At 41.8% G+C, this 23,506-nt stretch overlaps 1 protein-coding gene and 1 long non-coding RNA gene across 2 annotated transcripts in view; one reads left to right on the top strand and one right to left on the bottom strand.

The window, feature by feature from the left end:
* LOC129149503 (uncharacterized) overlaps window positions 1-23,506 on the top strand; it is a 75,780-nt gene that overhangs the window by 28,561 nt on the left and 23,713 nt on the right. The window lies entirely within an intron of this gene.
* On the bottom strand, window positions 16,176-21,044 carry SPINK13 (serine peptidase inhibitor Kazal type 13). The gene is made up of 4 exons (XM_028161499.2): window positions 20,946-21,044; window positions 19,514-19,548; window positions 17,880-18,016; window positions 16,176-16,469 (listed from the first exon to the last, which is right to left on the bottom strand). The coding sequence occupies exons 1-4, from the start codon at window positions 21,013-21,015 to the stop codon at window positions 16,415-16,417; spliced, it is 297 nt and encodes a 98-aa protein (XP_028017300.2). The 5' UTR covers window positions 21,016-21,044; the 3' UTR covers window positions 16,176-16,414.

Raw genomic sequence — 23,506 nt, 5'->3', positions numbered from 1 at the left:
TGTTGTTGAGGATCTCCCTTTTCAGCAATTAAATATTTCAGTCCAGACATGACACCACTGTCCTTTCCCTCACCTTCAGGTGGGCTGGCCCAATCATAGAGGATGTGGAGTGTGATATCACCTTGTCCCTGGACAACCAGATGGGGAGAACTAAAAATAGTTTGCAAATGACACAGAAACTATCCCAGAACTTTAACTCCATCTAATCTAGATTGGGAACTATTACTTGCCACAATAGTAGAGTTCATATAATTGGTGTCATGTACGTGAAAATCCAAAGTGCAGTGCATGTAATTGTAATTGTGATGATGACGATGATTACTGATGAGCCCAGAGTTTCTGCTACAGGTTCCTGACATTAGCTTATAAACTGCATTGGGCCAAATGGCTGTTGTTTGTCTACTGAGTTTAAGGGCATATGAATGAATGAAAACCTGGGGGAAGTCAGTTTACTCTTCTCCCCAATGCTCTGCCTGGTAGATTTATTTTAGTACATTCTGAAACACAATATCTACAAAAGATTATAAGCTAACTAGAGGCCTAGTGCATGAAATTCGTGCACGGGGGTGAGGAGGCGGGGGGGAGTGGGGAGGGTGTCCCTCATCCTGGCCTGCACCCTCTCCAATCTGGGACCCCTCATGGGATAACCAGTAGTTGGACATCCCTCTCACAATTCAGAACTGCTGGCTCCTAACCACTCACCTGCCTGCCTGATTGCCCCTAACTGCTTCTGCCTACCAGCTTGATTGTCCCTAACTGCTCCCCTGCTGGCTTGATTGCCCCTAACCACCTCTGCCTCAGCCCACACCTGGTACCCAGGATTCCCTCCTCCAGCTGACCACAGGCACCCAGGATCCGGGCTTCCCTCCCTCTGGTCAGCCATAGGCGCCCAGGCTGGCTGCAGCCTCAGGGGATGGTGGACAGGGGGCTTCACCTGTGCTGCAGCTGCAAGTGCTGGCACCCAGGACCACAGGGTGGGCGGCTTTTTTGTCTCCCAGGCCACAGCCAGCCGCAGGTACTGGGGCCCAGGACCGCAGGGTGGGTGGCTTCTCCATCTCCCGGGCTGCAGCCAGCTGCAGGTGCTGGTACCTGGACCGCAGGATGGGTGGCTTCTCTGTCTCCCAGGCCACAGCCAGCCACAGGTACTGGTGCCCAGGACTGCAGGGTGGGTGGCTTCTCTGTATCCCAGGCCACAGCCAGCCACAGGTACTGGTGCCCAGGACTGCAGGGTGGGCGTCTTCTCTGTATCCCAGGCCACAGCCAGCCACAGGTGCTGGTGCCCGGGACTGCAGGGTGGGCGGCTTCTCCATCTACCAGGCTGTAGCCAGCTGCAGGTGCTGGCACCTGGACCGCAGGATGGGTGGCTTCTCTGTCTCCCAGGCCACAACCAGCCGCAGGTACTGGTGCTCAGGACCGCAGGGTGGGCGGCTTCTCCATCTCCTGGGCTGCAGCCAGCCTCAGGTACTGGGGCCCGGTTTCTCCATCTCCCCCAGGACATGGGGCCGGTGGACATGGGGTGGGCGGCTTCTCCAGCTGGCTGTAGCCTGGGATCATAGGGCAGGCGTCTTCTTCATCTCCCAGGTCGCAGCCAGCCTCAGGCGCTGAGGCCCCATTTCTCAGTCTCCCCCAGGAGGTGGGGCAGGTGGACCTGAGGTTTCTGCTGCTAGCTGCAGCTTGGGATCACAGGGCAGGCAGCTTCTTCATCTCCTGGGCTGCAGCCAGCCTCAGGCACTGGCACCTGGTTTCAAAGTGGTGAATAGGAAGAACCTACAACCAAGACTACTCTACCCAGCAAAGTTATCATTCAGAATTGAAGGGCAGATAAAGAGCTTCACAGATAAGAAAAAGCTAAAGGAGTTCATCACCACCAAACCAGTATTATATGAAATGCTGAAAGGTATTCTTTAAAAAGAGGAAAAAGAAGAAAAAAGATAAAAATTATGAACAACAAATACATACCTATCAACAAGTGAATCTAAAAGTCAAGTGAATTAAAAATCTGAAGAACAGAATAAACTGGTGAACACAACAGAATCAGGGGCATAGAATGGGAGTGGATTGATAATTCTCAGGGGGAAAGGGGTGTCTGTGGGGGGTACGGGAAGAGACTGGACAAAATTGTACACCTATGGATGAGGACAGCGGGGGTGGGGAGGTAAGGGCAAAAAGGAGGGTGGGAACTGGGTGGAGGGGAGATATGGGGGGAAAAAGGAGAAACAATTGTAATAATATGAACAATAAGATTTATTAAATAAAATAAAAATAAAAATAATAAAATAATAAAATAATAAATAAAAAATAAAATCCATGGCCCAGGCTTGGCTGCACTAGCTCTAGCCTTTTGTCTGTCCTCTTCTCCTTCCCCTATGTGATGATGCCTTAATACTCCAGCTCCTTTCTTATCTTCTTATTTTCAGTTTTTGATGTAGTCCCCACTGTGATCATGCCTCTGTGTGCACTGAGGCACAGTGACATTTGCATTTTGACCTTGTGTCTAGCAGGAGTTCATTTCCTGTTTCTCATGGAAAAAGGAAGTTAGCACGTGCAGGAATATTATGTTTTGGTTCTACTCAATTTTCTTTGAATGATTAAGACCAAATAGTTCCAAATCATGAAACTATTGAATTGAACAGTAATGATTTTTTTTTTATTGGTTCATGTTGCTCCTAGATGACCTCACACTATCTGGATATAGACCACACACACACACACACACACACACACACACATGCATGCATGCACACACACACATACACACACACACACACACACACACACACACACCTACCTCCCATCTCCTTTTAGTAAAATAATGTCTATTGTGCTCACTAGTGAAGGGATCACCTGTAGCCCCAGAGTCAGCCCCAGAGTTAGTGAATATATTAGTCTGCTAAGGCCTCCAAAACAAAATACCAAACAATGGGTGATTTTAACATCACAAATTAATGTTCTGCCTGATCAGCATGGCTCAGTGTTTGAGCGTCGACCTGTGAACCAAGAGGTCATGGTTTGATTCCAGTCAGGGCACATGCCCGGGTTGCGGGCTAGATCCCCAGTGTGGGGTGTGTGGGAGGTAGCTAATCTCTCTCATCATTGATGTTTCTATCTCTCTCTCCCTCTTTCTTCCTCTCTGAAATAAAGTGAAGAAAAAAAAATTAATGTTCTCACAGTTCTGGGTGTTGGCAGGGCTGGTTTCTCTTGAGGCCTCTCTCTTTGGCTTGCAGACAACTATCTTCTCACTGTGTCCTCACATAGCCTTTGCTTTGTGTGCGTAACCCCTGGTGTCTCTTAATTTTTCTAGTAAAATTAAAGTACTATTAGATAAAGCCCCCACCTTTATGACTTCTTTTAGCCCTAATTGCCCCTGTAAAGCCATAATTTCTAAACATAGCCACACAAGGAGTTAGGTCTTCAACACATGAATTGGGGGAGACAGAAGTCAATCTATAACATTCTGACGTCTATACTCCCACCCCCACTTTACAGACCTTTAATATTTAAGACACTGGTATCCCATGAAAAGTTAACTAGTATTTCCTGACTAAAGGATTCTCTGGTCAACCAGATTTGGGAAACTCTGGATACTCAATTTCATTTTTGGGAATTACTTATTAAAGACTCCATTTTTTATTTTTTATTTTTTTTTTGCAATACAAATTTCCCCCCCACTTTTTAAAAACTCAATGTTCCCCAAACTTAATTTGCCACAGTTTATTATTTTACAGAACATTTAATAACATCTAAAGAGATGTTAGTGTTTTCTTGGACATTAAGAAAGGATTTACTCCAATTTTCCCTAATGTCATGATATCTAATATATAGACTTGTTACCAAGTAAGATGACTGCATTTTTGGTATGCTTAGACTGCTCAGAAATTTTTTCAAATTCAAAAGAACTCCATTTCTATATGGTTTCCAGACATTCTAGTTCTCTACAATGAAGCCCAATAGAACAAATCTGTTCTCTCTTTCTAAGTAGATCTCTTCAGATATGTAAAGGCAGCTCTAGAGTGCCTAGAAAGTCCTTTTTTCCCCTCTAGATTGGACAAATCATCTTCTTTAGTATTTCCTGTATAGCATGTAGCCCTGTAAGTCCTCCCTGCCCTGACATATTAACATAGCATTACTTAGCAACAGTCAGACACAGTCACAATCAACCTCATCACTTCCCTTCTCTGACCCAGTTTTCCTCGCTGCAGGTTCACAGATGAATAAGACAGACAAGGACTCTACTTCTTGGAACTTACTTTCTTGTAGAATGAAAAGAAAACATAATAATGTAATAAATGATTTCATATGTTGACAAGTATTCAAAAGAAAATATGTCATGGTATTAGGCTAGAGAATAACATGGAGATAGGGGACAAATTAGATTGAGTAATCAGAGAAGGCTTCTCTGAGGAGATGATATATTTGAACAGATACCCAAATGATGAGAAGCCAGCCTAGATATTCCATTTTATCCAGTTTCACTGTTATCTAAAATGGGTGTTTACCCTTAAAACTTGTAAATCAGACAAGCTCTAGCCTGTGTTTTCTGTGATTACCATACATGTTTATACTAAATTCTATGTGAGATTGGATTTAAAATTTTTTGCCTATTTTTCTTTTTTAAATTACCTTTTCTCCATGTCTCTCTCTTGTTATTATTTTCTATTATAAGCTTTTCTTACGGTGATTTTAATTAGAGTCTTTGTCTAGGAGTTCATGGTCTCAAATATTCATTTAGTGTCTATTTATTGAACTTCTATTATTTGCCTCACTTATTATTATCTGACTGTTATTATATTGCTTTATTCATTGTCATCACAGCATTCCTTACTCCCTGCCATTGCCTGTTCCTCTCCCTGTATATTATTCATCTCTCATCACTAGAATGCAGGTTCCATAAGAAAAGGATCCGGCCTGTCTTGTTTGCTTGCTCAAATCAGCACCTAGCACAGTGCATTGCATAGAGACTCTCAACAAATAATTACTAAATGAACAAGGAATCCTTAGTCAAAAGGCAGAGGAACACAGAATGCATCCAGCATATGGGAGAAATAATCTGTTCTGCATCAGCGAATTAAAAAAGAAATGCTTACTTAACTGGAACTTCAAGTAATTCAACTATTTTAGAATGATTGTACACTTCAATAAGAAGAGCAAATTGTGAAATGTTTAACACATCCTCCTTTACTTTACCTCCCAAATGGTTCAGAATTGTCTTTAAGTTGAAACATTCTATGACCTGACTGAACAAGGGCCCTTTTGCAGAGCTACCTTCAGTGGCAAAAGGCCACAAGATAAATGTACTCAATAGAGCTGCCAGAGAACCTCTACCTACTTCTCTGCAGCTGCTACCACCATGTCATCAATGTGAGGGACCCACCAGTCCTGGTAGTGTCCAAATGTAATTGAGAAGGATTTATCAGCTAATCAAAAGCTTTTATTCATTAAGGTTATGACTAAATACTTTAAGATGCATACTACCTAAATGTAGCATGTCGAGACCATATAGAATGAAATAATAAAAATAGGACTTGAGAAATGACTGAAGTAAATGACTGGAGAAAAATGATTTGAGTATGTATTGATTAGAAGACAGAATATTCATCTTCTACTGCTAACTGTGAGTGAACTTCTGTTCTGTCATGAAAGGCTCTGATGGTTGAAAGCACCATCAATGTAAGTTTTGATTCAAGGCAAGCAGTGCTTCCTAATAACCATACCTCTACAGCATTGTTCATACTTTATCAGGCAGTGAATTTCCCATTGGTGAGGTTGAGATTTGAATCCAGAGCCTGTGCAATTAACCAAGATCCTACCTCTTCAATGTTGTCCTTTCCATCAAGACTTTACCAGTTTTTCAACTGAAAGTCATCTCTCTCTCTTTTAAGTTGGGAATGATTTTAAGGCTGTGGTTATTTATGTCATATGTCTCTCAAACAGCAGAGGAGATTTCTTTATCTGTGTCTGCCTCCACTTTTTACCACCTACACATACTGACTTAATCCTACATATACAGTATATTTGGTAATTATTTGTTGACTAAGTGACAGTCAATAGTAACTGAAATGTAATTCAACATACTCACGGTTGTTAAAGGTAGACTAGCAGCTTCTGAAAGAGAAATAGAGATAGCAGTGTTAATAATAAAGCAAAGTCTTGAAGTCTCATCAATTAATGTCATTTTGATTCCAGAGATTAAGACACTGTGTTTCCTCTGGCAATAAGTCTCAGCACACACCCCATTCTTATGCAAAAATTTCAGCTGTTTGCAAACAGCCATTAGGTAAACCCTTGGTTCAGGCAAGAGAATTACCCAAATTTCCTCCCTTCCTTACCATGGGACACTTCTGGAACTCACTGTGACTTTGATAACGGTTTAAAGTCAGATCCCAACAGGCAGTGTTGCAGCCACCACTGCCAAGAACTGAAGCACCATCTTTGATATTCTTCCCCTTCTAATTGATATGAAGGGATGCAATAAAATTTTAAGGTGTTTACATCTTATTTTATTTTTTTAACCATATAAAAAGTCTAATTGTTGACTCCTGGCCTCTGGAGAATTGTACTCTATTTCAATCCTCCTGAAATAATTTAGGGAGGCATCCAAGTTGTTCTGCATCTTTGCTCAGAGGAATAGCATCCAATAACAGGAATAGTATCCAATAGTGTATAACAACTTCCAATGTTCTTATGAAGAAAAGAATTCATTTCTTTGTTCCACAGATGGAAATAAAAATCCTTAAATGGGAAGACACTAGGCCTAACCCCCCTATTCCCTCGCCCCAATTCTATTAGGGACATAAGATTCTCCCTTCCCAGGCCAGGGCTGTTTCTTTTCTAAACCAGTACGCTTTTTATTCTAAACCCATATGCCGGTAGTTAAAATCCATATAACCAGACACTTCTCTCAGATGCTTACCTCCCAGGAAAGGTTATTTGGCAAAACAAGCTTAATGGTTGTTCACTCTCTACCCTTCCCTCACCTGAGCTGCTGCAGAAGAGGATCACCGTGCAGAGCAGGAGGGGAACCCCAATGATCTTCATGGTGGAGGTGGCTGCTCTGCAAAGGCTGTTCAGGCAGTCACAGCAGCTGTATCAGCCATGAGGTAGGAAAGGGACCATGTTTATATGGCAATGCCTGGCTTCCCCGCCTTCCCTCTGAGGTCATCCAGAGTCAATGCTGGCTTTGAGAGGCTCTCAGAGCACAATGTCACACCCTGGGTGGTGCTGCAGTCCTTGTCACTTAATTGCTACTTCCTATCTGACCAACACATTAGTTATTTGAGGTGAGAACTATTTTTCTGTTTGTCCTAAAGGTGGGGACTGTTAGGATTCTAAACCTGTTGTATTAGTAGAACTTGACTTGGCCCAGTCATGAAATAAGTGAAAATATCAAAGTTTCCTTAGTTCACAAAAACCCAGATTAGACAGATCATACTTATGTTTATATTTTTGCTTCTGGGAAACTATGGTTTTATTTTTGAGGCAATAAACCTATGAAGCAAGCTGGGACCTAGAGGAAGGAACAGTGATTTTAGCATTTATGAAGTTTGGAGAAGAGTGTTGACATTTCCTAGCTGTGTGATCCTGGTTAAATCATTTATGTGCTGTGAGCCTGCAGCTACCAGGAACACCTGGTTATATTGTGGTAACATCTAACCCCAAGATATATGTGGCTTAGAACAAATTATATTATTTAATCAAGCTGAACATGTAAGGTGGTCAGCTAATGGTCCTGCATTATCTTCAAGGGTCCCAGGTGGGCAGAGTTCTCACTATTTGGAATGTTGTTCATTGTCAAGGTTAAGTGAAGATGTGTTGTTGAGGATCTCCCTTTTCAGCAATTAAATATTTCAGTCCAGACATGACACCACTGTCCTTTCCCTCACCTTCAGGTGGGCTGGCCCAATCATAGAGGATGTGGAGTGTGATATCACCTTGTCCCTGGACAACCAGATGGGGAGAACTAAAAATAGTTTGCAAATGACACAGAAACTATCCCAGAACTTTAACTCCATCTAATCTAGATTGGGAACTATTACTTGCCACAATAGTAGAGTTCATATAATTGGTGTCATGTACGTGAAAATCCAAAGTGCAGTGCATGTAATTGTAATTGTGATGATGACGATGATTACTGATGAGCCCAGAGTTTCTGCTACAGGTTCCTGACATTAGCTTATAAACTGCATTGGGCCAAATGGCTGTTGTTTGTCTACTGAGTTTAAGGGCATATGAATGAATGAAAACCTGGGGGAAGTCAGTTTACTCTTCTCCCCAATGCTCTGCCTGGTAGATTTATTTTAGTACATTCTGAAACACAATATCTACAAAAGATTATAAGCTAACTAGAGGCCTAGTGCATGAAATTCGTGCACGGGGGTGAGGAGGCGGGGGGGAGTGGGGAGGGTGTCCCTCATCCTGGCCTGCACCCTCTCCAATCTGGGACCCCTCATGGGATAACCAGTAGTTGGACATCCCTCTCACAATTCAGAACTGCTGGCTCCTAACCACTCACCTGCCTGCCTGATTGCCCCTAACTGCTTCTGCCTACCAGCTTGATTGTCCCTAACTGCTCCCCTGCTGGCTTGATTGCCCCTAACCACCTCTGCCTCAGCCCACACCTGGTACCCAGGATTCCCTCCTCCAGCTGACCACAGGCACCCAGGATCCGGGCTTCCCTCCCTCTGGTCAGCCATAGGCGCCCAGGCTGGCTGCAGCCTCAGGGGATGGTGGACAGGGGGCTTCACCTGTGCTGCAGCTGCAAGTGCTGGCACCCAGGACCACAGGGTGGGCGGCTTTTTTGTCTCCCAGGCCACAGCCAGCCGCAGGTACTGGGGCCCAGGACCGCAGGGTGGGTGGCTTCTCCATCTCCCGGGCTGCAGCCAGCTGCAGGTGCTGGTACCTGGACCGCAGGATGGGTGGCTTCTCTGTCTCCCAGGCCACAGCCAGCCACAGGTACTGGTGCCCAGGACTGCAGGGTGGGTGGCTTCTCTGTATCCCAGGCCACAGCCAGCCACAGGTACTGGTGCCCAGGACTGCAGGGTGGGCGTCTTCTCTGTATCCCAGGCCACAGCCAGCCACAGGTGCTGGTGCCCGGGACTGCAGGGTGGGCGGCTTCTCCATCTACCAGGCTGTAGCCAGCTGCAGGTGCTGGCACCTGGACCGCAGGATGGGTGGCTTCTCTGTCTCCCAGGCCACAACCAGCCGCAGGTACTGGTGCTCAGGACCGCAGGGTGGGCGGCTTCTCCATCTCCTGGGCTGCAGCCAGCCTCAGGTACTGGGGCCCGGTTTCTCCATCTCCCCCAGGACATGGGGCCGGTGGACATGGGGTGGGCGGCTTCTCCAGCTGGCTGTAGCCTGGGATCATAGGGCAGGCGTCTTCTTCATCTCCCAGGTCGCAGCCAGCCTCAGGCGCTGAGGCCCCATTTCTCAGTCTCCCCCAGGAGGTGGGGCAGGTGGACCTGAGGTTTCTGCTGCTAGCTGCAGCTTGGGATCACAGGGCAGGCAGCTTCTTCATCTCCTGGGCTGCAGCCAGCCTCAGGCACTGGCACCTGGTTTCAAAGTGGTGAATAGGAAGAACCTACAACCAAGACTACTCTACCCAGCAAAGTTATCATTCAGAATTGAAGGGCAGATAAAGAGCTTCACAGATAAGAAAAAGCTAAAGGAGTTCATCACCACCAAACCAGTATTATATGAAATGCTGAAAGGTATTCTTTAAAAAGAGGAAAAAGAAGAAAAAAGATAAAAATTATGAACAACAAATACATACCTATCAACAAGTGAATCTAAAAGTCAAGTGAATTAAAAATCTGAAGAACAGAATAAACTGGTGAACACAACAGAATCAGGGGCATAGAATGGGAGTGGATTGATAATTCTCAGGGGGAAAGGGGTGTCTGTGGGGGGTACGGGAAGAGACTGGACAAAATTGTACACCTATGGATGAGGACAGCGGGGGTGGGGAGGTAAGGGCAAAAAGGAGGGTGGGAACTGGGTGGAGGGGAGATATGGGGGGAAAAAGGAGAAACAATTGTAATAATATGAACAATAAGATTTATTAAATAAAATAAAAATAAAAATAATAAAATAATAAAATAATAAATAAAAAATAAAATCCATGGCCCAGGCTTGGCTGCACTAGCTCTAGCCTTTTGTCTGTCCTCTTCTCCTTCCCCTATGTGATGATGCCTTAATACTCCAGCTCCTTTCTTATCTTCTTATTTTCAGTTTTTGATGTAGTCCCCACTGTGATCATGCCTCTGTGTGCACTGAGGCACAGTGACATTTGCATTTTGACCTTGTGTCTAGCAGGAGTTCATTTCCTGTTTCTCATGGAAAAAGGAAGTTAGCACGTGCAGGAATATTATGTTTTGGTTCTACTCAATTTTCTTTGAATGATTAAGACCAAATAGTTCCAAATCATGAAACTATTGAATTGAACAGTAATGATTTTTTTTTTATTGGTTCATGTTGCTCCTAGATGACCTCACACTATCTGGATATAGACCACACACACACACACACACACACACACACACACACACACATGCATGCATACGCACACACACACACACACACACACACACACACACACACACACCTACCTCCCATCTCCTTTTAGTAAAATAATGTCTATTGTGCTCACTAGTGAAGGGATCACCTGTAGCCCCAGAGTCAGCCCCAGAGTTAGTGAATATATTAGTCTGCTAAGGCCTCCAAAACAAAATACCAAACAATGGGTGATTTTAACATCACAAATTAATGTTCTGCCTGATCAGCATGGCTCAGTGTTTGAGCGTCGACCTGTGAACCAAGAGGTCATGGTTTGATTCCAGTCAGGGCACATGCCCGGGTTGCGGGCTAGATCCCCAGTGTGGGGTGTGTGGGAGGTAGCTAATCTCTCTCATCATTGATGTTTCTATCTCTCTCTCCCTCTTTCTTCCTCTCTGAAATAAAGTGAAGAAAAAAAAATTAATGTTCTCACAGTTCTGGGTGTTGGCAGGGCTGGTTTCTCTTGAGGCCTCTCTCTTTGGCTTGCAGACAACTATCTTCTCACTGTGTCCTCACATAGCCTTTGCTTTGTGTGCGTAACCCCTGGTGTCTCTTCATTTTTCTAGTAAAATTAAAGTACTATTAGATAAAGCCCCCACCTTTATGACTTCTTTTAGCCCTAATTGCCCCTGTAAAGCCACAATTTCTAAACATAGCCACACAAGGAGTTAGGTCTTCAACACATGAATTGGGGGAGACAGAAGTCAATCTATAACATTCTGACGTCTATACTCCCACCCCCACTTTACAGACCTTTAATATTTAAGACACTGGTATCCCATGAAAAGTTAACTAGTATTTCCTGACTAAAGGATTCTCTGGTCAACCAGATTTGGGAAACTCTGGATACTCAATTTCATTTTTGGGAATTACTTATTAAAGGCTCCATTTTTTATTTTTTATTTTTTTTTGCAATACAAATTCCCCCCCCACTTTTTAAAAACTCAATGTTCCCCAAACTTAATTTGCCACAGTTTATTATTTTACAGAACATTTAATAACATCTAAAGAGATGTTAGTGTTTTCTTGGACATTAAGAAAGGATTTACTCCAATTTTCCCTAATGTCATGATATCTAATATATAGACTTGTTACCAAGTAAGATGACTGCATTTTTGGTATGCTTAGACTGGCTAAGAAATTTTTTCAAATTCAAAAGAACTCCATTTCTATATGGTTTCCAGACATTCTAGTTCTCTACAATGAAGCCCAATAGAACAAATCTGTTCTCTCTTTCTAAATAGATCTCTTCAGATATGTAAAGGCAGCTCTAGAGTGTCTAGAAAGTCCTTTTTTCCCCTCTAGATTGGACAAATCATCTTCTTTAGTATTTCCTGTATAGCATGTAGCCCTGTAAGTCCTCCCTGCCCTGACATATTAACATAGCATTACTTAGCAACAGTCAGACACAGTCACAATCAACCTCATCACTTCCCTTCTCTGACCCAGTTTTCCTCGCTGCAGGTTCACAGATGAATAAGACAGACAAGGACTCTACTTCTTGGAACTTACTTTCTTGTAGAATGAAAAGAAAACATAATAATGTAATAAATGATTTCATATGTTGACAAGTATTCAAAAGAAAATATGTCATGGTATTAGGCTAGAGAATAACATGGAGATAGGGGACAAATTAGATTGAGTAATCAGAGAAGGCTTCTCTGAGGAGATGATATATTTGAACAGATACCCAAATGATGAGAAGCCAGCCTAGATATTCCATTTTATCCAGTTTCACTGTTATCTAAAATGGGTGTTTACCCTTAAAACTTGTAAATCATACAAGCTCTAGCCTGTGTTTTCTGTGATTACCATACATGTTTATACTAAATTCTATGTGAGATTGGATTTAAAATTTTTTGCCTATTTTTCTTTTTTAAATTACCTTTTCTCCATGTCTCTCTCTTGTTATTATTTTCTATTATAAGCTTTTCTTACGGTGATTTTAATTAGAGTCTTTGTCTAGGAGTTCATGGTCTCAAATATTCATTTAGTGTCTATTTATTGAACTTCTATTATTTGCCTCACTTATTATTATCTGACTGTTATTATATTGCTTTATTCATTGTCATCACAGCATTCCTTACTCCCTGCCATTGCCTGTTCCTCTCCCTGTATATTATTCATCTCTCATCACTAGAATGCAGGTTCCATAAGAAAAGGATCCGGCCTGTCTTGTTTGCTTGCTCAAATCAGCACCTAGCACAGTGCATTGCATAGATACTCTCAACAAATAATTACTAAATGAACAAGGAGTCCTTAGTCAAAAGGCAGAGGAACACAGAATGCATCCAGCATATGGGAGAAATAATCTGTTCTGCATCAGCGAATTAAAAAAGAAATGCTTACTTAACTGGAACTTCAAGTAATTCAACTATTTTAGAATGATTGTACACTTCAATAAGAAGAGCAAATTGTGAAATGTTTAACACATCCTCCTTTACTTTACCTCCCAAATGGTTCAGAATTGTCTTTAAGTTGAAACATTCTATGACCTGACTGAACAAGGGCCCTTTTGCAGAGCTACCTTCAGTGGCAAAAGGCCACAAGATAAATGTACCCAATAGAGCTGCCAGAGAACCTCTACCTACTTCTCTGCAGCTGCTACCACCATGTCATCAATGTGAGGGACCCACCTGAGTCCTGGTAGTGTCCAAATGTAATTGAGAAGGATTTATCAGCTAATCAAAAGCTTTTATTCATTAAGGTTATGCCTAAATACTTTAAGATGCGTACTACCTAAATGTAGCATGTCGAGACCATATAGAATGAAATAATAAAAATAGGACTTGAGAAATGACTGAAGTAAATGACTGGAGAAAAATGATTTGAGTATGTATTGATTAGAAGACAGAATATTCATCTTCTACTGCTAACTGTGAGAGAACTTCTGTCATGAAAGGCTCTGATGGTTGAAAGCACCATCAATGTAAGTTTTGATTCAAGGCAAGCAGTGCTTCCTAATAACCATACCTCTACAGCATTGTTCATACTTTATCAGGCAGTGAATTTCCCATTGGTGGGAAATCTGGGTACATGCTATCCCATTAGGAATACTGTGGAAGAAGTCACAGATTGTTTAGATGATCTCTGAGTCCTCAATCCAACTCAGAAAGCCAATGACTACCTGAATTAGGCTCTCCCTCAATGCATTTTGGGTTTAATTGACCTCACTTTACTCATGTTTGATATAGTGACAAACACAAAGTAGTATACATAGCAATGCTAATTATATAAATGCTATATAATTTTTATTATCCAAGTTAAAATTCTCATTGTAGAGATAAAACAAGTTAGCCCAGAGAGAAGTTACCTTCCCAATGTCACTTCCTCAATAACATCATTACCTGCACTTTCAATTCTGCCAGTTGAGGACATGCTGAGGAATAAAGGAACTCAGTCTAGAAAATAGTTCTCACCACACTGATAGGAATGTAAAACGTTATCGCCACCATGGAAATAGTTTGGAGGTTCCTTTAAAAATTAATAATAGAACTTATCCAGCAATCCCTCTTCTGGTTATCCAAAAAAATTTTGAGAACATTTATTTGTAAAGATATATGCACCCCCATGTTCATTTGCAGTATTATTCACAGTTGTTAAGACATGGGAACAACTGGTGATGACTGGATAAAGAAGATGTGGTACATATACACAATGGAATACTACTCAGCCATAAAACAAGATGAAATACTGATATCTGCAACAACATGAATGGATCTTGAGAATATGCTAAGCAAAGTAAGTCAGAGTGAAAAAGTAAAAAAACAAACATATGATTCACTCATGTGGATATAAAACTGAAAACAAATGAACAAACAAAAACATGTAGATACAAAGGGAAAGGACAGAGGTAGAAAAGGGTAAAGGGTTCAAATATACAGTGAAGGAATAAAACTTGACTGTGGGTGGTGAATACACAACTATATAGAGACTAGAGGCCTGATGCACAAAATTCATGCAAGAGTAGGCCTTAACAGCCCTCGCTGCCTCAGCCCTCATGGCCCGGCTGTCTCTCGGCCCTGCCCACCGCCCCCTGCCCCCCACCCACTGGTCATTCCAGAAGGTTGTTCTGGAAGGTCGTTCCATCATCCAGTCTAATTAGCATATTAGCTCTTTATTATATAGGATGGTGTATTATAAATTGCACACTTGAAAGCTATATAATTTTATTAACCAATGTCTCCCCAATAAATGTAATAAAATAGAAGAAAGAGAAAATAGTTTTAAAATGTAGTGCACTAGAATCGCCTGGAGAATTAACACAGAACACAGAAGCCCAGGCTCTTTAAAATAGGATAGGCCTGGGCCTCTATATACAAACACTTGTACAAAACCAAGGAAGGCAGAAGTGGTAAGAGGAGGGGGGTCCCTGTTGCCAGCTGAAGTAGACTGTGGATTAGCTGGAAAGGTGATGGAAAAAGTAGAGTTACAGGACCTCCTCTGGAAGATAACTGGTTAAATCAAGATCTTGTCAAACTAAGAAGAGACTGACATCTAGTGGCAACAATAGGTAATGACACAGAGCACACCGAAGCCCAAGTTTTTCACTGTTAATTTTCCAGCCTGAAATGTAAAAATAACATGATCTCCCTGTATTAATCAAGACCTTTAAGTTTAAGTGACAGATTATAAGTTGGATTAAGCAAAAGAGGAAAAGGAATTTATTGACCAATGGGATAGGAACGATGAGATGGAGTGAAAATTAGGTATGCTGGAATCAGGGGAATCACATGATATCAGTACCTTCTAGCTCTCTCTAAAACATGTCTGCCCCCCCCCCCCCAAAAAAAAACAACCAACAAAAAAAACACACACAACACAACAAAAACAAAACAAAACAAAAAAAACCTCTGGGCTATCCTTCTCCCTCTTCTTATTAGCAAGTGGAAAGTTTTCTCTCTTAATGCAGGTGGGCTTCACTCATGAATATCAGGTAGAAAGTCTCAAACAGCTCTGTGAATGTGTTTGTGGGAGTTGCGAGGGTGGGGGGATTATTTTCTCTTTTGCTCAGGTGTTTAAGTGAGATGAGTAGGGCAGTGCTGGACCTTGCAGATAAGCCTGCAATCTGCAATAAATTTAAACCAGGAGAGTGTTAGGTAAGCCCACCTGATCACAGATTTTCAATTAGTGGTTCCCAACCTTTTTTTTGGCCATGCCCCACCTAAGCATCTCTAAAATCCTGATGCCCCCCTGTGACATCTAATTCTTACTATTCAAAAAGTGAACTCCTGTTCTCATGGAGGAAGTCTAAAAGGCCATTAACTTGGTCTAAACAAGCTTCCAAAGAATACGGCATCCATGAAAGAGAGAAATAAAAGAACAAAAGGACAGTTGAAGTACTGAGGAAAAAAATCACTAAGAAATTTTTAAAAAATAATAATATGAAGTGATATGAAAACATAGCCAATAGCAAATAAAGTTTCAAAACACATAATAGAGACTGAAATGCATAAGTATGTCACAATACACATTTATATGCTGTATATGAGGCCCCTAGAACGATAAGAAATGCAAAAAATTCACTGTTAATAAGTCATTCTCAAATTTCCCCCCTTAAAAATCAAATTGCCCCCCTGTAAGGCATGTGCCCCATGTTGGGAAACACTGTCTTAGACCCACACACAATGAAAGCTGACTGTAAACAACCAGCGCCCAGGGATGAACACTGATCACCTTTTTTGTTATAACGTTTATTTGTAATAAATGCAGTATTTAGTTCTCCATTAGCTTAATTTCCCCCCGACTTCATTACAAATTTGGGTGCAGCATAGACAGGCATGTTATTTATTATACATCCTCAAATTCCAAGAGAAATGATTTTTAGAATTAAGTAATGAAAAGAATAAACAAGTGGAATACTCTGTTACCCACGCTCACATTTTCCATAGTTACCAAATTTAATACGATGACCAAATTCCCTAAAGAGAAGAGAAAAGAAGATTAGCATCACAAGGAAAGTGGACATTGTTACACATTCTCTTATCTTTCAAATGTCATCCTAAGAGAGCTGCTTTTACAGTTGCCTTTATACCCATCTCTTCTCCCTTCCTTCTCATCACCACCACAGCTTGCCTATTTATTCCTCCTCTATGTCGAGATTATTCTAAGTGTTATGTGAAATTTTTCAACAGAGAATCTTTCACCCCTAACCCATTCCTATTCGGATACCTTTCCATTCAACATAGCAATGCCAGATTTTTTCTACCAGGAAGTAAAAAATAACTACAATAATGTGGTGCACAATTCACATAGTTTACACACTCTGCTCAAATTCTCACTAGGTTTACATGCCCATAGCTACAGTCTATTCTCTAATATTTATATTTTCCAGAAGTTAGACTCTACCTAACTTTCCATCCTTATATATCACTGTTATCTAAATATTATATATTTGGATATAATTATGTAACCTTATATAACACTAGAGGCCTGGTGCACAAAATTTGTGCCCAGCGGGGAGGCCCTCAGCCCACCTGTACCCTCTCCAAACCCCTGGGGGGATGTCAGACTGCTAAACCAGCAGTCGGACATCCCTCTCACAATCCAGGACCACTGGCTCCTAACTGCTCACCTGCCTACCTGCCTGATAGCCCCTAACTGCCCCCCCGTCAGCCTGATCACCCTTAACCACCTCTGCCTGCCAGCCTGGTTGCCCCTAACTGCCCCTCCTGCTGACCTGGTCACCCCTTACTGTCCCCCCTGCCGACCTGGTCGCTCCCAACTGCCCCCCTGCCAGCCTGGTCACCCCCAACTGCCCTTCCCCACTGGCCTGGTCATCCCCAACTGCCTCCCCTGACAGCCTGGTCACCCCAAGCAGCCTGCTGTTCAGTCATTTGGTCGTCCCTCACTAACCCTCCTGCTGGCCTTGTTGCCCCACGCAGCCTGCTGTTCAGTCGTTTGGTCATCCCTCACTAACCCTCCTGCCGGCCTTGTTGCCCCACGCAGCCTACTGTTTGGTTGTCCATTCAGTTGTTTTGGTTGTGATGGCCCCTGGCTTTTTATATATTAGGATTCCTTTCAATACAATTTTCTCTTTGTTTTCCTAAACACATTACACATTTTATCAATTCCCAGTGTTTTCTCAAGCAATGAGCCCTGTGTAAACTGCCTATTCTATTTCTTTTGCAGTTTATGTTTTATTGAATGTTCACTGCATTTTTTAAAAAAGAAATCACTATATATGTAGTTTGTCTGCAATCTTTGGTGAATAATAGTGGCTATTGAAAAAAAATCCCATGCATCAGTAAATCCAGTTCCTTGGCTAAGATTATTTGACATTTCTGTGATGAAATATAGAGAAAAAAAATGACATTTTAACTTGAACTTACCACTGAGCAAGACAAAAGAAACACTCATTCTGAAAAGTGTGGCCATTTGTAGCACAAACAGGGGCAGCTATATCAGGGCATTCTGGTTCATCTGGTTCATAAAGGAGATCCGTTGGGAAGTACATCCTACATGGGGGCTGCAAATAATATAAAATATCATGTAGATAATGATTGATAGATTTTTCCTATTTATTCCTATCCTGCCACTACTGCCCCACATGGAAATAACATCAAATATTACTAGTCGGTTGATCTTTTATAAGGATTTTCTCTGCTCTGGTCTTCGGTCAGGCAGTTTTTTTGTTTGTTTCTTTTTCTGACAGCAGTGTCTTTGCTCATCCAACCATTTCTTCAAATATGAGCATTATAACATCTCAACTTCAACTCCAAATGCAAAGTTTTCATTTAAACTAGGAATCCCAATGCCAGAAACTCACTATAAGGAGTATGTGAACTAGAGGACAGGGTGAGGGCTTGTCAGAAACAGACTTATAGATACAGAGAACACAGTGATGATGGTTGCCAGCGAGGAGGGATTTTGGGGGACTGAGTGAAAGAGATGAAGGGATTAAGAAGTACAGATTGGTGGTACAAAACAATCATGGAGATATAAAGTACATCACATGGAATATCTATAATAATAAAAGCATAATATGCTAATTAGACTGGATGACCTTCCAGACAAAACCAGGGCTGCAAGCGCCAAGGCAAGCCACTGTGGCTGTGAGGGCTGAGCCCCTTGCATGAATTTCGTGCATCGGGCCTCTAGTCATCAATCCTATATAATAAAAGCCTAGGTGGCGTCATGCCCTCGTGCGATGCCATCATAAGATGGCTGCCACAAGATGGCTGGCAGGGGAAGGCAGTTGTCGGCAATCAGGCTGGCAGGGGAGGGAAGTTGGGGGCAACCAGGCCTGCAGGGGAGGGCAGTTGGGGGCCATCAAGATGGAAGGGGAGCAGTTAGGCATCAATTGGGTAGGAGAGGAGCGGTTAGGGGGTGATTAGGCTGGTAGGCAGAAGCAGTTAGGGTTAATCAGACAGACAGGCAGGCAGGCAAGCAGTTAGGAGCCAGCAGTCCTGGATTGTGGGAGGATGTCCCAGATTGGAAAGGGTCCAGGCCGGGTTGAATGACCCCCACCACCACCACCAGGCACGAATTTCATGCACTGGGCCTCTAGTAATATTATAATAACTATGCACAGTGCTGGGTGGGTACTTGAAAATTTAGGGTGATCATTTATGTAATTTATATGGTTGTATAACAACCATACTGTACACCTGAAACTAGCATAAAATAATATTGAATAGCAACTTTAATAGAAAAATAAAATTTTAAAAAAGTTTTAGGGTTTATATTGAGACTTGAAATAATTCCTGTATATACCACAGTTTAGGCTTGTGACCTTGAACAAGTGACAGGTATGGTTTCATTTAATGCTCAGAAGTATATTTTCCTACTATCATGCTTGTGTTACCTGGGCACAAATATAAGTCTGGAGAGGTTAAGATACATGTCCAAGGTCACACAGAAATCTTTCCATTCTACTTTACCACTATGAAGTTTTTTAGGGTTCTTGTGTCAAGAGAGTGATCAGGTTAGAATTAGAATTCAGAATTGAGAAATTTAAATTTACTGGAGGCCATTTAGCAGGGTTCCGTGGTCTCAGTCCTGCAAATAAAGACACAATAGATTAAAAAAAGTTTTCCATAGAATATGATTTCACTTATTGAAGTTACTAACTGAATATAGAAGTGTAATTTAATTACTCATTTGCACAAAATTATACAACAGAATTTGTGAGTGGTAACTACTTTATATATTTATTTATTCTTTCTTTTATTTTCACAGTTCTGACTTCATTTAAAAACTTTCTGTGTCATTGAGAAAAGAGTAAAAACCTTTCAGGATTGTACACATAATGTGCCAACCACGTTATTTTCATTAAGTGACTTGGCTTTTGTTGGCTTTAGTTTCATCTTCACTATAATTGGGATAAGTATACGGCTCAATATGGCTTGGCTGGGTGTGGCTCAGAAGTTGAGCACTGACCCAGGAACCAAGAGGTCGCAGGTTCAGTTACAGTTGTGGCACAGGCCCAAGTTTCAGGCTCCATCCCAGGAGACAACAATTGATGATTCTCTCTCAGTCATGTTTCTATCTGTCTCCCTCTCCCTTCCTCTCTGAAACCAATTATATATATAAGTTCAACATGATTCAGTAAATAAAGTATTAGGTCTGTTCCTATCAAGAATTAAAGATGACAGTGAATGATGATGAGAAAACTTAGGAGTTCCTTGACCCTAGAGAGGCTGAGGGATTCAGTGAACTGGTTTGGATGAGTGGTGCTGGTGTTGCCTGGGGATAGAGGATGACCAGCTAGATGTGGGAGAATGAAATAAGACTTATTGTAGTTCTGCTCCTCCTTATCTCTCGCCATCAGATGATATTTAAAATATCCAAGAAAACATGTTTCAAATGAGAGTATTATGCTAAGTAAAATAAGTCAAACAGGAAAGGACAGAAACTATGATTTCACTCACATGTGGGATATTAAACAAAAAGCAACAAACGGAAACAAACTCAACTGGTGCCTATCTATGGCATGCTATTGTTTATGTAAGAAAGTAGGAGGGATAACAAAATATACATATATATGTTTATTTGAGAAAAAATAAATACAAGTAAGATAAAGTAGAATCTAATGAGATTGGGGACATACCAGATGATGGTGGGATTGGAGTAAAAGGAACCGGGTATGGAGGCAATGACATAAGTTTGAACCTAAACTTTTGTTCATTTTTTTTTTTCATTTTCTTTACGTTCAAAATAATTTTGAATTGCCCTTCTGATTTTTCTTGACTCATGCATCATGTAGAAGCATGGTACTTAGTTTTCAGATAGTGATGTTTCTAATAATGATGCCCAATTGATACCAATTTGCATTATCAAGCCCAAAGGCCCATGTTTCAGCAAAACATTTCCCACCCATTCATGTTATTCTTTTTCTTCCCTACAACTAAAAGAAAATCAGATGGTTCTCTCCCAAGACCTACACATTTGCTTACCTGAAAAAACAGTAGGTGCCCAAGTGGAGGAGACCAAGAAAAATACGATCACACAAGGAAAGGCAGCCATTCGATCTCAGTTAATGTCCTGCTTGGGTGAGGCCTGTGAAAACGCTCAAGAGAGTTAATTCCTAATCTCTTGCAAAGCTGGCTTTCCAAACATGGGATAACCCAGCACCCTGAGGTGGTGCCATTTCCATACACTTGGCCATGGCTGTCTCACCTTGTCCTGGTTCCCAGGGATTCAGACTGGAGAGGGCCCTTATGTCTAAAGAAGGAAAGAAAACAATTTAAATAACTTTGTCTTTTTTCTTTCCCAGCAGCCAGTGTGTAGTCCCCATCCTAGTTTGGAAGAGGAATTAGGTTCAGGGCTTTCACAAGGGCTGACGTCAGGCATGTGATCTACAAATAGGTTCACCCTAAAATAGATCATCTCCACTGTACACTCACGCCAGTGAATGCAGACTATAAGAATTTTTAAGAATTCAGAAATCACAGGTGTGATCTCAGGTCTGTCCTGCATAATCAGGAAAATGTCATTTTATAATGCAAGTCATTTGATTCCCAGGCACCGACCAATTTCTCCCATACTGAAGTCCTCCTTTTCCTAATGAAGTTTCTTCTTCCAGGCCAGTTACAAGCACTCAAATACAAGGAATAAATTCAAATTGGAATTGTTGGTCCTGGGACATAAAAATTACGTATACCTTCCCTGATGCAAGAATAAGTATATACAGCTATAGCTAGATCTAGAATTAATTTTTACAACTTTTATAAATTATATGACTCATATATAGGTACACAATGATTTTTATGACTCATATGTAGGTACTTATAGGTATCTACATATATATATCTGAGTTCAAATTCTGGCTCCAACCTCTCTTAGAAATGTGAGCCTGACAAGCTTGAACTTCATAGGATATTGAGAGGATCAAGTGATATTAATATACATAAAGAGCATAACTCTTTTAAACTGCCAATTTATTTGGCCAAACTCTTCTTTTGCAAGGATGGAAATATTGAGGCCCAGAGGTGAATTTACTTTCCAAGTCATTTTATTACCTTCCTCATGCCCTACTCTATCCATTCTGTCTTCTACAAAGCACTGCTGGTGGGCACGTAGAGAAATGAGGAAGGAAAACGTTAGCTACAAAGTTTTCCCTAAGATACAGGGACATCTACTGACAGAGAAGAAAGCCAAAGATATCCCAGAACAGACTTGGTGAATGGGTAGAGGTGAAGAGATGCTACCTGAATAAGGCTGCTACCAAAAGTCAGCCTGCTGCAGTCATTCCGAGGTCACGGCTAGCCTCGAGCAGAGTCGCTGTGGCCAGGAACACCTAGGCTGTTTTCTGGTTTGCTCTGTCCACCTCCCTGAACCACTCCTTGGGATGTTTCATGCTCCAGCAAGCAAGGACAGCCCTGGAGGTTCTGTACTTGAGGTTTTTATAGAGGGACGAGCACATGAGAATAGAGCCACACTTGTTTTATAATGATTATTCATGTTGCCAACTATAGATAAGAGGTTTTCTTGCAGACCTTGGGAAACTGGAGGATGTGCTGCAAAAAGAAAATACATTTTAAAAGCAGACCAAGAACAGGATACCCTTTGATTTGGTGGCTGTGCCCGGACCCTGACCCACTCCGGGAGTTTGCCTCAGGAACGCTGACCATCTCCCAGTCTCAGGAACGGGCTGAGCTGTTTGTAACATCATAGAAGATTAGCCACCTTGTTATCAGACTTTGAGCTCCTGAAGGCCGGACTGCAGGCCCTACCCACCTCCTTTGCTGAGAGCAGAATTTCCAGGGTGACCAACTGCTCTCCCCATACTGCCAGCATTATTGGAATAAACACTCAGACATGATTCAACCCTGTCTTTGCTTAATTTGGCTCAAGTAGTGACAGGTGGCTTCATACCCATTGTGTCCAGGATCAGTTTCTCATGGTGGATCATAAGAACAAGAAGAACTTGCATACTAACTATCGGATGACATTTGCAAATCAGATTACCTACCACATTCCAGATGATGTGATGAACTTCCTTGCTGAATTCAACACTAGTTCCAATCTTCGCCATCTCCTCTCCCTGCTGAAGTCACTCCTGCTTTTCAGAAGGTTTACTTGTTTTACCCTTCTAGGACATGATTTCTGATATTAGCCTGGGACACTCTGGCACCATAACCAATCATCTTTGCAATACCCAAGCCTCCCCAAATCTCCACTTGTTTCCCTCCACTACATCTCAACTTAGGCAAGCCTGAAAATTATTTGCCATTATCGGGAACATTTCTATCTCCTAGACTTTAATCTCTCCTTTTGCTGCAGTATAGTCTCTTCCCAGCCTGAGTCCCAAAGTCTGACATTTATAATTAACCCTTTGATGTGACCGTACTCTCTTGACATTCGCCTCTTTATTCCTTCCTCTTTCTTCCAAGCTGGCAAAATCCAGTTTTCTATTTTCCTGGTCCAGAGATTGTTTGTGGAGCAAGGAGAGAACAAATTCCACACAATGGACTCTACAGTCCTGATATAATCAGCTAAGCCCTTTAGATTCCTA

The sequence above is a fragment of the Eptesicus fuscus genome, chromosome 6 (assembly GCF_027574615.1).
Source record: "Eptesicus fuscus isolate TK198812 chromosome 6, DD_ASM_mEF_20220401, whole genome shotgun sequence".
Classification (NCBI taxonomy): Eukaryota; Metazoa; Chordata; class Mammalia; order Chiroptera; family Vespertilionidae; genus Eptesicus; species Eptesicus fuscus.
The sequence above is the reverse complement of the archived record's forward strand: the minus strand, read 5'-3'. Positions and strand labels throughout refer to the sequence as shown.